General features: G+C 42.8%; 1 protein-coding gene across 1 annotated transcript in view; it reads left to right on the forward strand.

Annotated features, from left to right (window-relative positions):
- LOC121439148 (titin-like) overlaps positions 1-15,738 on the forward strand; it is a 59,495-nt gene that overhangs the window by 26,757 nt on the left and 17,000 nt on the right. The window contains exons 22-41 of the mRNA XM_041639649.1: positions 720-925; positions 1,401-1,634; positions 1,746-1,990; positions 2,815-3,083; positions 3,200-3,364; positions 3,473-3,641; positions 3,750-5,443; positions 5,572-5,853; positions 6,273-6,539; positions 6,625-6,897; positions 7,115-7,378; positions 7,469-7,729; positions 9,434-9,694; positions 10,239-10,502; positions 10,593-10,853; positions 10,978-11,238; positions 11,681-11,941; positions 12,811-12,952; positions 13,040-13,205; positions 14,076-14,307. Of these exons, the coding sequence (XP_041495583.1) occupies positions 720-925; positions 1,401-1,634; positions 1,746-1,990; positions 2,815-3,083; positions 3,200-3,364; positions 3,473-3,641; positions 3,750-5,443; positions 5,572-5,853; positions 6,273-6,539; positions 6,625-6,897; positions 7,115-7,378; positions 7,469-7,729; positions 9,434-9,694; positions 10,239-10,502; positions 10,593-10,853; positions 10,978-11,238; positions 11,681-11,941; positions 12,811-12,952; positions 13,040-13,205; positions 14,076-14,307 (6,177 nt within the window). The remainder of the gene's footprint in view (positions 1-719; positions 926-1,400; positions 1,635-1,745; positions 1,991-2,814; positions 3,084-3,199; positions 3,365-3,472; positions 3,642-3,749; positions 5,444-5,571; positions 5,854-6,272; positions 6,540-6,624; positions 6,898-7,114; positions 7,379-7,468; positions 7,730-9,433; positions 9,695-10,238; positions 10,503-10,592; positions 10,854-10,977; positions 11,239-11,680; positions 11,942-12,810; positions 12,953-13,039; positions 13,206-14,075; positions 14,308-15,738) is intronic.

Here is a 15,738-nt window from a genome sequence, read left to right on the forward strand (position 1 = left end):
GGACTCTTTTTTATGTTCGCTGGAAGATGTAGGGGATTCCACCTCCACGTGCCTTACAGGTCCAGGCAGCTAGCATATCTCAACACGGCATGGTAGTGGCAAACTGGAGGATGCGCCCCTTGCTTCCAGAGAGCAGAGCCCTCCACCTCCCTTGTAGTGTGGCCTGGTAAACTTGCACCATGCTCAGTGCTGGAGCCCCCAGTATTTCATAGAAAAGCAAAAAGTCAGGATTTATCAATGTTCGTGATTTAAAGAAGAAAAATCTTGTAGCATTCATGCCGAAAACGTCGTGTTCTTGACTCGCCTTTAGTCTCTGGTATCTTTTCATAGTTGTGACAGGCCGTCCACATTCTGCCTCCCTTGATCCGCTCCAGGCCCCTTGAAGGAAGTTATCTTCTTATCCTCATTTAGCACATAAAGCACAGAAAACTCTGACAGGCAAATGGATGATTAATAGAGCAAATGAGGAAGACCTCTTGGCGAACCCCTCAGGATGGACTGCTGCTATCTCATCCTGTACTCAAGGGTGCTACTCGTTAATGGGCATTTGGTTTTGAGATAGAATCTAATACATATTTATAGAACAATTTTTCATGATTAAAAATTTGGAAAACCTGGCTTTGGTTAATTTATCCTGGATGTAGCCTGCCTGATTAGATAGTGGTATGAATGTTTTCTGATAAGAGCACCAAAAATTATCTTGTGTTCTTGTCTCTCAGCTGATTACGAGGTTCTGGTGAAGTCCCAGCAGGAAATGCTTTACCAGACACAAATGAGTACATTTATTCAAGAACCCAAAGTGGGAGAAATAGCTCCTGGATTTGCATATTCTGACTATGAAAAAGAGTATGAAAAGGAACAGGCCTTAATTAGGAAGAAAATGGCCAAAGACACTGTGATGGTCAGAACTTTTGTGGAAGACCAAGTAAGTATAACAATAACAGTTAACTAAACCAGTTCATAAACCACATTTTCCTCCCATAATTCCCATTTTTCATATATTCATCTTCAACCATTTGTAGGTTCTCTGATCTTCATGATATATTGCACTTGAAATTTGAGAGTTGGGAATATATATGTGAAAAAATATGGCTTTAGAAATGGGGATTGCATATTCAAAAAAGGCAAATATTAACATCACCAAGTCCATAATGCCAAGCTCTCTCTATCTCTGTGTCAAACACCCACAAATAACCCATACTCTTGGAATACAATTTTATATAACATGCCATAAAGATGCCGTCTATGTAGATTAAAATTAAACCAAATATAGAAAGCTTCTAGATTCTTCTAACAGTTACAAATGTCAATAAGTCTTTAACACTGGAACTAATATGTATCCTTAGAGGACTTCTACCTGTAAGGATGTGATTAACAGTTGTCATCTTTTTACTACATAGGAATTCCATATTTCTTCCTTTGAAGAGAGGCTTATTAAAGAAATAGAATACAGAATCATAAAGACTACATTGGAAGAGCTTCTTGAGGAAGATGGCGAAGAAAGGATGGCAGTTGACATTTCAGAATCTGAAGCTATTGAGTCAGGATTTGATATAAGAATAAAAAATTATAGAATTCTTGAGGGGATGGGTGTCACTTTTCATTGCAAGATGTCTGGATACCCATTACCCAAGGTAAAATAAAAATGTGTGTGGGGTGTGCCTCCACACTGTGGTAGACATCAGGAAATTATACCATGGTTGTTTAATCCTAATTTATCCACACGTATATGATGTTCTCTGCAGATTGCATGGTACAAAGATGGCAAGCGCATCAGACAAGGGGAAAGATACCAAATGGACTTCCTACAGGATGGCAGAGCCAGTCTGCGTATTCCTGTTGTCCTCCCAGAAGATGAGGGCATCTATACCGCATTCGCCAGCAATATTAAAGGAAATGCAATTTGCTCAGGGAAGTTATATGTGGAGCCTGCTGCACCGTTCAGCGCGCCAACTTACATGCCCACACCAGAAGCAGTCAGCAGAATCAGGTAAGACGTCTACTCGGAGTTAAGTGGCATTCAAATGGTTTTAGAACACCGAACATCCCTGTAGAGAATTACTAACATATGAAAATTAAAGACTGAAATAATACAGAAGCCAACCACTGGTGATGCTGGCACTTGCTCTTTGATGAACGAAGAATCTTCATCAGTATAGCAAACTATTTTCCTATATATCTAAGGCAACAACAATGCCTGTTCATTTAATGTGTGATCTTAATGAATGATACCCTGAATTTAGAAAGCAACCCTACATTGGAGTGGGTGTTATTGCTATTTTGAAAATGGTAACACTGAGATTCCAAGAGACTTTGAAAAATCAATTTAGTTCATCCAGGCTAATAGTCACATTATAAATGCAAGCTAGTCTGAATACATAATTAGTGTAGCATTTTGCACTGTTTGTTAGCAAATCCAATTTTTATATTTTTCTTCCTCTTAGATTAAAATAGATTTTCTATTTCTCTACATTTATTTATTTGGCTCAAACAATGAGCAGTTGCTGACATAGTTTAGTAATTTAATCATGAAAATGTAATGACTAATTTAGTTAGAGGTGAAATGGAAAGATGGTAATACGGACTGCCTAAGATTTTGAGCCTGGGAACCTGGGTGTGTTGAGTGACATGGGTTTAACATAAGCAAAACGCAACTTTAGGAATAATAATATATTCCTCTTTGAGTTTAGTGTGTCTAGGGTGAATTCTAAAACATGCAGAAGTACATTCCAAAGTAACAGCGCCAATTAAGACAGAGTTTTTTTCTGTGCTTCCTGAATGCTTCATGAAATAACGGTTTTCTTCATTTTCCAGGTCTGTCTCTCCACGTTCAGTGAGCAGGTCACCCATACGCATGTCTCCTGCGATGTCCCCTGCACGAATGTCCCCCGCACGGATGTCACCTGCGCGAATGTCCCCTGGACGCAGACTGGAGGAAACAGATGAATCACAACTGGAGAGACTGTATAAGCCAGTCTTTGTGTTAAAACCTGCGTCTTTCAAATGCTTAGAAGGACAGACTGCCAGATTTGACTTAAAGGTTGTGGGTAGACCCATGCCAGAAACATTCTGGTTTCACAATGGTAAGCATGGTAAAGCTTCACCCATGAGTCACTGAACACAGAAACAAACTTTTATGTGTATTCCAACTATGCAAAAAAAAAACCCCACCTATTTTGTGTTTGCTTATTTGTAACAGGAGAGCAAATTGTCAACGATTATACACACAAAGTTGTCATTAAAGAAGACGGAACCCAGTCGCTGATTATTGTTCCCGCGTCACCCAGTGACTCTGGAGAATGGACCGTGGTTGCCCAAAACAGAGCAGGAAAATCTACAATATCTGTGACTTTGACTGTGGAAGGTAAAGCGAGAGTTTTTATTAAAACGAAAGCAAACTGTTTCTTCATTTGGGGTCACAACCAGGCACTCCCGCCCCCAGCTGCTCTAAATCGTGGCTTTTCTCTTGCAGCGGTGGAACACCAGCTCAAACCAGCATTTGTGGAAAAACTGAAAAATGTCAACATAAAGGAAGGTGCCAGGCTTGAAATGAAAGTCAGAGCTACGGGTAACCCCAACCCTGACATTGTGTGGCTGAAAAACAGTGACATTATTGTGCCTCATAAGTACCCGAGGATCAGGTCTGTTTGAAAAGATAGTCAAATTAAACTTCTTATAAAATCCAGCAGTGAAGTAAGCAGAAAGTGCCGCCACTATATTAATGGTTTTGTTTTCATGTTTTAAAACAGGATTGAAGGAACCAAAGGAGAAGCTGCCCTGAAGATCGATTCCACCATCAGCCAAGATTCTGCCTGGTATACCGCCACTGCTATTAATAAGGCAGGCCGGGACACCACAAGGTGCAAAGTCAATGTTGAGGTTGAGTTTGCCGAACCCGAACCGGAAAGAAAATTGATCATCCCACGAGGGACGTACAAAGCAAAGGAGATTGCTGCCCCTGAACTGGAGCCCCTCCATCTGAGATATGGCCAAGAGCAGTGGGAAGAGGGGGACCTCTACGACAAGGAGAAACAGCAGAAACCGTTTTTCAAGAAGAAACTCAGTTCCCTCAGGCTGAAGCGCTTTGGACCTGCCCACTTTGAATGCAGACTCACGCCGATTGGTGACCCCACAATGGTGGTCGAGTGGCTCCATGACGGAAAGCCACTGGAGGCGGCCAACAGGCTGCGTATGATTAATGAATTCGGATACTGCAGCCTTGATTACGGAGTTGCCTATTCTCGAGACAGTGGTGTGATCACTTGCAGAGCCACTAACAAATACGGGACCGATCACACGTCTGCCACACTTATTGTCAAAGATGAGAAAGGTCTAGTGGAAGAGTCTCAGTTACCTGAGGGGAAGAAAGGCTTACAGAAAATTGAAGAGCTAGAGAGGATGGCTCACGAAGGCGCCCTCACAGGTGTGACCGCAGATCAGAAGGAAAAGCAAAAGCCAGACATCGTCTTGTTCCCAGAGCCAGTGAGAGTGCTCGAAGGCGAGACAGCCCGATTCCGCTGCCGAGTCACCGGCTATCCTCAGCCCAAGGTCAACTGGTACCTCAATGGACAGCTCATCCGCAAGAGCAAACGATTCAGAGTTCGCTATGATGGGATTCATTATCTGGATATTGTGGACTGCAAATCCTACGATACAGGTGAAGTCAGGGTCACGGCAGAAAACCCTGAAGGCATGATAGAGCATAAAGTAAAACTTGAGATCCAGCAGAGGGAGGATTTCAGATCCGTCCTCAGGCGAGCTCCTGAACCAAAGCCAGAGTTCCACATCCATGAACCAGGGAAGCTTCAGTTTGAAGTGCAAAAAGTGGACAGACCCGTCGACAGCAGCGAAACCAAAGAAGTGGTAAGACTAAAGAGGGCGGAGAGGATCACCCATGAGAAGGTGCCCGAGGAGTCCGAAGAACTGCGCAGTAAGTTTAAGCGCAGGACAGAGGAGGGGTACTACGAGGCTATCACGGCCGTGGAGCTCAAGTCTCGCAAGAAGGATGAATCTTATGAAGAACTCCTCAAGAAAACCAAAGATGAGCTGCTACACTGGACCAAAGAATTAACCGAAGAGGAGAAGAAAGCCCTCGCCGAAGAAGGCAAAATCACTATTCCAACTTTCAAACCCGAGAGGATTGAACTTAGCCCTAGCATGGAGGCACCCAAAATCTTTGAACGAATCCAAAGCCAGACAGTTGGCCAAGGATCTGACGCCCACTTTAGAGTCAGAGTTGTGGGAAAACCAGACCCAGAATGTGAGTGGTACAGAAACGGTGTGAAAATTGAGCGATCTGACCGCATCTACTGGTACTGGCCAGAAGACAATGTGTGTGAGCTAGTCATAAGGGATGTGACTGCAGAGGACTCTGCCAGCATCATGGTAAAGGCCATCAACATAGCTGGGGAAACGTCAAGCCATGCGTTCTTACTTGTCCAAGGTAATCAGAAAATGTTTCATACAACTGTGCTCTCTCTACACCCATGAATATCCTGTGACATACTTAAATGTTTTTCTTTTCCCATTATTCAAATTGTTTGAGTTTAATTTTCTTTTTTCCCCTTGTAGCCAAGCAATTGATCACTTTCACACAAGAATTGCAAGATGTTGTTGCTAAAGAAAAGGATACCATGGCAACATTTGAATGTGAAACTTCAGAACCATTTGTCAAAGTAAAATGGTATAAAGATGGCGTTGAAATTCATGCAGGAGATAAGTATAGGATGCACTCTGACCGAAAGGTTCACTTCCTGTCCGTGCTGACCATTGACACATCCGATGCCGAAGACTACAGCTGTGTACTTGTGGAAGACGAAAATGTCAGAACAACAGCCAAACTTATTGTGGAAGGTAAAAGAAATAATGACTACATTGTTTACTGGAGTCATTCTTTATTCTGTGATAAAATTATCTAGACCATAGCTCCTTTCACAAAAATAATTTTAGAGAATTGGATGCAAATTTTGTATCAAATATCAATTTATATTGTTAATCAAAATATTGACAATTTGGATTTTTTAAAGCAGTGTTGTTTTGTGGCCTCACTTTAAAATGTCTTAATTGAAATATATCTCCCTGCTTCCAAAAAATTCAAAAATTAAAATAGCTGATTTGTGGTAAACCTTTCTCGACTCACTAGCAGGAAGATACAAAAGACAATTCTTGAAAGTAGGAGAGGAAGATAATAGATATAGAAGGCAGCATCTCTATCCATACTCTAGCTTCATAACTCACCAAAGACATTAATTCACCTTCATCTTATTTTTCAGGTGCAGTTGTTGAGTTCCTGAAAGAACTTCAAGACATAGAAGTTCCAGAGTCATCCTCAGGAGAGCTAGAGTGTATTATTTCCCCAGAAAACATAGAAGGCAAATGGTATCACAATGATGTGGAGCTAAAGTCCAATGGCAAATACTCCATCACATCCCGCCGTGGGCGCCAGAACCTCACAGTCAAGGATGTAACCAAAGAGGACCAGGGCGAGTACAGCTTCGTGGTTGATGGGAAGAAGACAACCTGTCAACTGAAGATGAAACGTGAGTCTTCCATCCCTGACACTATAGTGTGCAGCAGTAGGGTCAAGGGTGGAACCATGACACTCATTTTCCCCATCTTTCACAGCCCGGCCTATTGCGATTCTCCAAGGACTTAGTGATCAAAAGGTCTGCGAGGGCGACATTGTTCAGCTTGAAGTCAAAGTCTCCCTAGAAAATGTGGAAGGCGTCTGGATGAAAGATGGCCAAGAAGTCCAGCAAGGCGACAGGGTTCACATTGTAATAGACAAACAGTCCCACATGCTGCTTATTGAAGACATGACCAAAGAGGATGCTGGGAACTACTCCTTCACTCTCCCTGCCCTCGGACTGTCTACCAGTGGGCATGTCTCTGTCTACAGTGAGTCTTATGTGGTTTTATGTTAATTCTTCTCCTTTAAAAAAATTGATGCCAGGGATCAAACTTGTGGTGTTTCACACACAAGGCAGGTCTCTATGATGAGCTATAACCCCAGATCTAGTTTTGTGTTCCCGTTGACATTGAGCTGAGGAACTCGAATGTGCAGATGTTTTAAACAAAACTCACATTCCTACAATTTCTTGGTCTTCCTTTGCAGGTGTGGATGTGATAACGCCTCTGAAAGATGTCAGTGTGATAGAAGGTACCAAGGCTGTGCTGGAATGCAAGGTCTCAGTCCCTGATGTGACTTCTGTTAAATGGTACCTCAATGATGAGCAAATCAAGCCTGATGACCGCGTACAATCCATTGTCAAAGGCACCAAACAAAGACTTGTGATTAACCGAACTCACGCTTCTGATGAAGGACCTTACAAGCTGATGGTCGGCAGAGTGGAAACTAGCTGTAACCTCTCTGTAGAGAGTAAGGACTGTTCCATGTAATGAGCCACTGCTTTAAGCATTTTACATTCTCGCTGTAAAAATAACTGCCCAATATTTTCCTTTTCTCTAGAAATTAAAATCATCAGAGGTCTCCGTGACCTGACATGCACAGAAACTCAAAATGTGGTCTTGGAGGTTGAGCTGTCCCATTCAGGAATTGATGTCTTATGGAATTTTAAGGGCAAAGAAATTAGGCCCAGTTCTAAATATAAAATTGAAGCTCACGGGAAAATATACAAACTGACAGTCCTGAATATGATGAAGGATGATGAAGGAGAATATGCATTTTTTGCCGGAGAAAACACAACGTCTGGAAAACTTACCGTGGCAGGTTTGTGTATTGATCATTCCATCTAAGATCTTCTGGGGAGCCACTATTGTAATATAAAGATGCTGTTTCCCATCGGTTTTCAAATGCTCATCTGCTTCTCACCGCCACGCCTCTTCTCAGGGCTGATCTCAAGGCTGTTCACGCCCTCACTTTTGCTATCCCAGCCTACATTGTGCGCATTCACCCAGCCCTCCCTCAGATGCCATCTGTACATCTGTACGTCACTCTCAGGTGCCAGTTCCTCCACTTATTTCTCCAGTCCTGGACCCCCTTGTCTTCAACTTTCATGACCCTTGTTATACACGTAGCTTATTCCCTGTTTCCTTTCCCAACACCAAAGCGTATGGCCCTTGAGCAGAGAACTGATTTCTTCTTTCTCTTCTCTGTGTACTCCTCAGGATACACGATGAATAAATGTTTGCTAAACCAAGCTTTGTTTTAACTTTGCTTCACGGTTCATTTTCTCAGCATTCTTTATCCTCCAAACATATTCCTCTTACTTCATTTTTGTGGACCCAATGACTATTTTCCATTATAAATATAACTTAATTCCTTTGTGTGTTTCATGGTGGGAGGGGTAAGCATAGCCTTTCCCATTCAGCAGAAATTCTTATCTTTAGAATGAAGACTCATAATTATAGTTGGCTTGTCCACACAGAAGTAGACGTCATCATTAACCATTATGGTTCATTACAGTGTGAGTTCTGAGGAACTGTATTCTGCTCAGATTTGACTCTTCTGGTATCTGAGCAGGTCAAATGATAAAAATGAGTCCTACTTGATGTGAAAGTCTCATGATTTGTACTTTATGACATATGTCTTTAGCGATTTAGCCATAAAAGACCTATTAAATAAAATCTCAGGCCCTTTACATTTATAAGATTATTTTCTGTATCACTTTAAGTATATAAAAAGAGAAGACTTAAGTCCCTATGTGATTTCACTTGGCATTTTAAAAATACCTAGCATAGGCAATACATCACTAGAAACTCAAAACACAAAATTGAAGTGTGTGTCTTTCCTTGAATTCAGGATTTAGAGGAAAAGAGGTGCCTAAGCAGCTAAGTAGTTAAAGCAGTTACTGTTGCTTCTGATGATGGTGGGGTAAAGGGACACTAGAAAATATTGGAAATGACATTTCAACTCGAGAATTTGGGTATACAAGAAATATATTTAAAAAACACCAGTGAAAGCTGGACACGATGGTTCAATGCCTATAATCCCAGTACTTGGAAGGCTGAGGCAGAAGGATTCCCATCAGTGTGGGGGCCAAACTCTGTTACAGAGTAAGGCATTGTCCCAAACAAGTGGGCAATAAACACACTATTGACTTTGACATCTTGTTCAGCAAAATTTTCCTGAGTATAAAACAAATATGAAGAAACTAATTCGTAGAAGACCAAATGGAATGCTTTCAAAAACAAGGGATGGAGTTGAAAACTATCTGTGTGGAAGACCATGTGCTACAGATCTCAGAATTCTTTGTGCTGTTTTTCATCTTTGCACAATGTATTCTCTGGTTTTCAGTTAGGCATACTTAGAATAGGGAATTTCTGTGGTGCTTTCTAAATAGAGGTACAAGTGACTATTTATGTTTAAAATCATGATTTTAAGATTTAATGTTTAATGTTTAGTTGTGCAATGATTGCTTTAGCCTGTGGATATTTTAAAGAACTCACTTGTAACGCCACTCTTGTTCTGAAGGGGGTGCCATCTCCAAGCCGCTCACAGACCAGACTGTAGCTGAGTCCCAGGAAGCTGTGTTTGAGTGTGAAGTTGCCAACCCTGAGTCTGAGGGGGAGTGGCTGAAGGATGGAAAACCCTTGGCTCTGAGCACCAACTTCAGAAGTGAATCTGATGGCCACAAAAGGAAACTTGTTATTGTCGCTGCCAAGCTGGACGATGTTGGAGAATACACCTACAAGGTCGCCACTTCCAAAACATCTGCCAAGCTGAAAGTAGAAGGTCAGTCACGGATGGACAGGCTTTTCACCCCCAAATCCTGCCTACGTTCCTAACTGTTACCACCAGGAAAGTCAAACCCAATGGCCGTTTAGGGTCACATACATCTTCACTTTATAAGATCATTAGTTTATCAACTTTTCCTTATGAATTGTGTAGGAGAATGTGCGAATTTTCATCAGGTATATTTTGTGTGTGTGTGTGCACGCGCATTGCTGCATTGCTTAGGGTCTGTGCAAGAGCTGCATCAGACATTAATAATGCGTCCCTCTTGCACCCTTATCCATTCAGTCTATTAAGCTGTTAGTATATGATATGGAAACTTCAGATCACTGAAGTTAGCATAGTCATTGCACAATGTCCATTTCCAACTGAATCTCAGATTCTCTTAAGTAATTGCCAAGTGTCTTTTAAAATGAGGGGCTACAGAATTGTAAAATGTTGGCTAACCATTCTGCAAGCTGACTGGAGGTGATCACACTGAGAACCTCTTCTGTTTGCTGGTCATCATTAATATTTTCTAAACCAATTCTTCACTCTTCTGAAGCTGTCAAAATTAAGAAGACTCTGCGGAACCTCACGGTGACAGAGACACAGGATGCTGTCTTCTCCGTTGAACTTACACACCCAGACGTTAAAGGTGTCCAGTGGATCAAAAACGGAGTCATCTTGGATTCCAGTGACAAGTATGAGATCTCAGTCAAAGGCACACTGTATTCTCTGAAGATTAAAAACTGCACCCTGGCAGATGAATCTGTCTATGGCTTCAAACTGGGAAAACTAGGAGCCAGCGCCCGGCTGCACGTCGAAAGTAAGTTGACTTGAACATTGAATAGGTAGACAACCTGTAGTTGCCTTCGTGGTAATCCCATCACTGAATTTCTCCAACTTTCCCCATCAGCTGTCAAGATTATTAAAAAGCCGAAGGACGTGACTGCCCTGGAAAACGCTACCGTCGCCTTTGAAGTCAGCGTGTCCCACGACACAGTCCCGGTAAAATGGTTCCATAAGAATGTGGAGATTAAGCCGAGTGACAAGCACAGACTGGTCTCCGAGAGGAAGGTCCACAAGCTGATGCTGCAGAACATCTCCCCGTCTGACGCTGGGGAATACACGGCCGTGGTGGGGCAGCTGGAATGCAAAGCCAAGCTGTTTGTAGAAAGTAAGTGTGAGTTTGTAGTGAGTGAGTGTTCCCCGGGGACTCCTCTAGACTCGCTGCTGTCTTCCTTCCTCTGTGTTTAAACATGCATTAACGGAGCTGTTTTCTGATTCCCCCTCCCCCCAAGCACTGCACATCACGAAGACTATGAAAAACATTGAAGTTCCCGAAACCAAAGCGGCCTCCTTTGAGTGTGAGGTGTCCCACTTCAACGTTCCTTCCATGTGGCTGAAGAACGGTGTGGAAATTGAAATGAGCGAAAAGTTCAAGATCGTCGTGCAGGGGAAGCTCCACCAGCTGATCATCATGAACACCAGCACCGAGGACTCGGCAGAATACACTTTTGTTTGCGGCAATGACCAAGTCAGTGCTACCCTGACAGTGACCCGTAAGTAGATGCCTAACTATGTATGTGCGCGTGTATCTGGACGGGTGGTGTGGATATGAGCACATAACACACATATCTAAAGAGAGCAGACATGTTTTTCCATGTTCTACACCTTCATTTCAAATCATTTAATTTACTAAAAATTATTCTTGATAGAACATCTACTGTGTGCTCACGAGTCTCTGCTAGCCTCTCGGTGTGAATAAAAGTTTCTAATGATAATATAATAAAAAAATCTACTGTCTGTCACTGTGTTGTCCCTGTCACTCTCTCAGTTGGCCTTCTCTCACACGGGAGCAGTGTCAAAGCTCCTAGCCCTAAATTCTCATCACGTCAACACGTAAACAGGAACCATTCGACACACCGGTTCTGCATTGGCTACAACCCGCTGCCTAGTTCCATCACATACCCAGGTGTCTCCCCCTTTAATCCTCCTCTGCAGCTATCATGATAACGTCCATGCTGAAAGACATCAACGCTGAAGAAAAAGATACCATAACTTTTGAGGTGACGGTAAACTATGAAGGCATTTCTTACAAATGGTTAAAGAACGGTGTGGAAATCAAATCAACGGACCGGTGCCAGATGCGAACCAAGAAGCTCACCCACTCACTGAACATCAGGAATGTGCACTTTGGAGACGCTGCCGACTACACGTTTGTGGCTGGAAAAGCCACGTCCACAGCCACGCTTTACGTTGAAGGTATGACTTCCTAAATGGGTCCCCAAGAAAAGGACACTAAATAGACCACATAAAATATGACTCTTCCAATTAAAGAATAGACAACTCGGATGTGGTATGTCCAACCAATCGGGGTGGGAATTGAAATAAAAAGAAATTAGGAACCCAAACTAGAATATGGGTAAATGCCAGAAATATATGAAATGTAAGAGGCCAGCCACAGTGACACACATGCTGTATGCATCCGTTTCTATGAAATGGCTTTAATACATGAGTCTCACGAGACACAGATCATTAGCTTCAGTCTAGCACGAAATGATGGGAAGTGGATGTGATGGCTAAGAGCTGCCTGAGTTCTTCCTGAGAAAAATGAAGCGCCTGTAGAATGGTGGTGATGGCTGTACAATACACACAGCAGAAACCATCAAGTTATGTTCTTTAATATATATTGAGCTATAGCCTCTAAATCATAATATACATTGAATAATACACTCTCTAATAAATCAGGATTATCTAACCTTTGGTCTTCTCTGGGCCACATTGGCTTGGTCCTTACATTCATTAAATTCAGGGCGTCCAGCTGGGATATCCATGTATTAATTAACTGAAAACAAGAATACGTTCATTTTTCCATGGACTGGTAACAGGATGGAGTCCTGTTTATATTTAAGAACAAGGGGATAAATTTACAAAACGAGTTCCAAACCCCAAAATGTCTGAAATGTGTTTACAGGTTTCATGTTGGGCTACACTCACGGTTATCCTGGGCTGGAACCTGCCCCGTTCGTATCTGCAAGTCAGATGCCTCTGCAGGTGTGCAGATGGAATAGCATGTGACTTACATATCAATGACAATGTCGAGTGCTAATTTTTTATGCTCTGTTTTGCAGCTCGTCACATCGAATTTAGGAAACACATTAAGGACATTAAGGTTCTGGAGAAGAAACGCGCCATGTTTGAGTGTGAAGTTTCTGAACCCGACATTACTGTTCAGTGGATGAAGGATGGCCAAGAGCTTCAGATGGCAGACAGGTCAGCTACCTTGTCTTGCTGTCTTCCAGCCATTCCAGCTTCCTTCTGAGTCCCATACACTAAGCTCCAGTGTCCTTTTACCCACAGGATAAAGATTCAGAAGGAGAAATACGTCCACCGCCTCCTGATCCCATCCGCACGGATGTCCGATGCTGGGAAGTACACAGTGGTGGCAGGTGGCAACATGTCAACCGCTAACCTCTTTGTAGAGGGCAGGGACGTCCGCATCCGAAGTATTAAGAAGGAGGTTCAGGTATTGTCGACATATTGACAAATCATCAATAGTTCTTAATCCACTCTTATGCTTTAATTTCTGACCTTTAACTTTTATAATCTCGGCATTTTAAAGGTTGAAGTTAGCTTTTCCCTATTAGCTTGGGTTCTTAGGCTGCCGTTAGTTCGGTCACAGTTTCTTGTCACTCAGCAAGTACGTCCCTTAATTGCCTGTGCCAACCACCGTAACGTCCACTGTGCTTACAGTGCTTGTCCTTTTGGGTGCTGATCTTCCAGAGGACATGATGGAGGGAATGTGCTCTAAGAAATTCATTTTGAGTTCAGATGCATCATTTTTGTCTTCTAGAAAAAACTATCATGCTTTCGAGAGCTTGTTCTGTGTTTAAAACAAACACACACACAATGACTTGCAGCGAAGACTCACATGACCAGCCAGCCTCTCTTCCCTCATTTTCTAGTTCTGAACCCTGGTTTGCCCACTTTGAAGCTGAGGACAGTAATTGCTCTCTAGCTTACAGAGTTAGAGTTCATAGGATGTGAAATCAGATTGAAAGGTGGCTTCAAAGACCTCTATAAATAATTAAATTCCCCCAGATATAAAATATCATCATTTCAGTTATTATTTATTAAAGCACAAATGTTAGAAGACAAAATAATTGTCTCCTCGAGCATCCTGCCCTTATTAGCCCAGGTATAAGTTTGATTCCCGACACAAGAGGTTTGGGTACCATTCACCCAGAAATATGCAGGACAAAATTTACCCGTATTATAATCAGCCAACTCATGATGTCGTGAGGACCTGATTTTTCATGCTTTTTAAGTGAAATGGATTAACTGAACCGGAAGCAGATTCATCTCCAGTCTTCTCGTTTTGCCGCTCCATCAACAGGTCATTGAGAAGCAGCGTGCCGTGGTGGAGTTTGAGGTCAACGAAGATGATGTTGATGCCCACTGGTATAAAGACGGCATTGAAATCAATTTCCAAGTTCAAGAGAGACACCAGTATGTGGTGGAGAGAAGGATTCACCGGATGTTCATATCTGAGACCAGACATAGCGACGCAGGCGAATACACCTTTGTGGCCGGAAGGAACAGGAGTTCTGTGACTCTCTACGTCAGTGGTACGTGGTCAGACTTCCGTGGCTGTGGTTGCATCTGGAATCCACTTTTATGCCACCACCACAGTGGCGGTGACTGAGAATTTTCAGACTAGCCCATGGCACTCATCTGGATGTAACTGTGTTTGTGTCCACATCAGCCCTGTGGAAAAAAGAGCAGCTGCTGAGAGGGCTGCTGAGATGTCATTTCCAGGAGGCGCCTGCTGGCCGGGGCTTCATTTGTTTGATTGACACTACTGAACATCCACTGTGTGTCAGTTATAATATACTCCAAATGGCTGTCCGTATACGGCATTAAGCTGTCGTAGTTCTCTGTCCTGACTGTTTAAATGTAAATAACGTTACCATACAAGCCATGGAGACATTTTCAGTCTTCAGTGTAAAGCTTGGGGAAACCCAGAGATATCCTTGGAGACCCTGGTGTACCTAGAGAGCCACAGGCAGGATGAGGCTCTGCCCCAGGCTCGAAGATCAGTGCTTTGCCTTTGGGAGTGAAATTCCTCATGCTCCCGGGAGCTTCCTGATCGTCCTCAGGAGGTTGTCAGTGAACCTCTTCTGTCCTCATTAGAAATGCCATTGCTGAATTTAAAGCTTGACAGGAGAGCCTAACCTAGACACGTAGGAAAGAGTGGAACCTGCCTCCCAGCCGCGTCTCTGGCTGTCTTGGAGAAAACTCCCGCAAGTCAGGTGGAGGGGTGCTAGTTGTCTCAACATTCATAAAGATGATCCTCTGGCCCTATTCCCTGGTTTCCCTGAAAGATGCAGTTGCCATGACAGCCAGTTTTGTTTCCTCTGTAGTTGCAGCAAAGAGGTGGAAGAGTGGAGAAGTAGTACCAGATGCAGCCCCACAGAAGCCCTTCTCCCTGTTAGTGCTCTCCTCATCCAACACCGAGGCTACAAAGATTAACATAATCAGAAAGCTAAATTTTTAAAATCTACTTATTGGCACTCATATGGAGTAGTGTTCAACCAGCTGATGTTCACACCCCACCAGCCTCTGTATGTAACAGGGTCACTGTGGCATACACATACATAAATACTTGTAAAGCATATGAACTTGAATGTGATATTTCAAGTTCAAATGACTTTTAAAACCAGGTAAGATATGGGAATTGTTCTAGATTTTTAGCTGTCCAGGGGTGTGCACCACCAGTGACCCAGAATGATGATGTCATACTTAGGTGCCTTACGCCTCTCAGCACCTCTTATGAAACTTTCGAAAAAAAGCGTTCTAAAGTTATTTCCTTTCCTTGAAAGGAAAAAGAACCTTTTGTCATGCAAAAAATATTCGGATATTCTGAGGCAAGTAAAGATAACACAACGCCGAGGTTTTGTGTCTCTAGACACATAGTCCTCTTGAAACAAATGAGTGGAGAGTTGCCTGCTGTCTACTGTTCTCCTTGGTTCTCCTTCATGGCTGTTTCCTGGCATTGT

Source organism: Microtus oregoni, unplaced genomic scaffold (genome assembly GCF_018167655.1).
Source record: "Microtus oregoni isolate MIOR12 unplaced genomic scaffold, Mior012 000060F_007, whole genome shotgun sequence".
NCBI classification, from domain to species: domain Eukaryota; kingdom Metazoa; phylum Chordata; class Mammalia; order Rodentia; family Cricetidae; genus Microtus; species Microtus oregoni.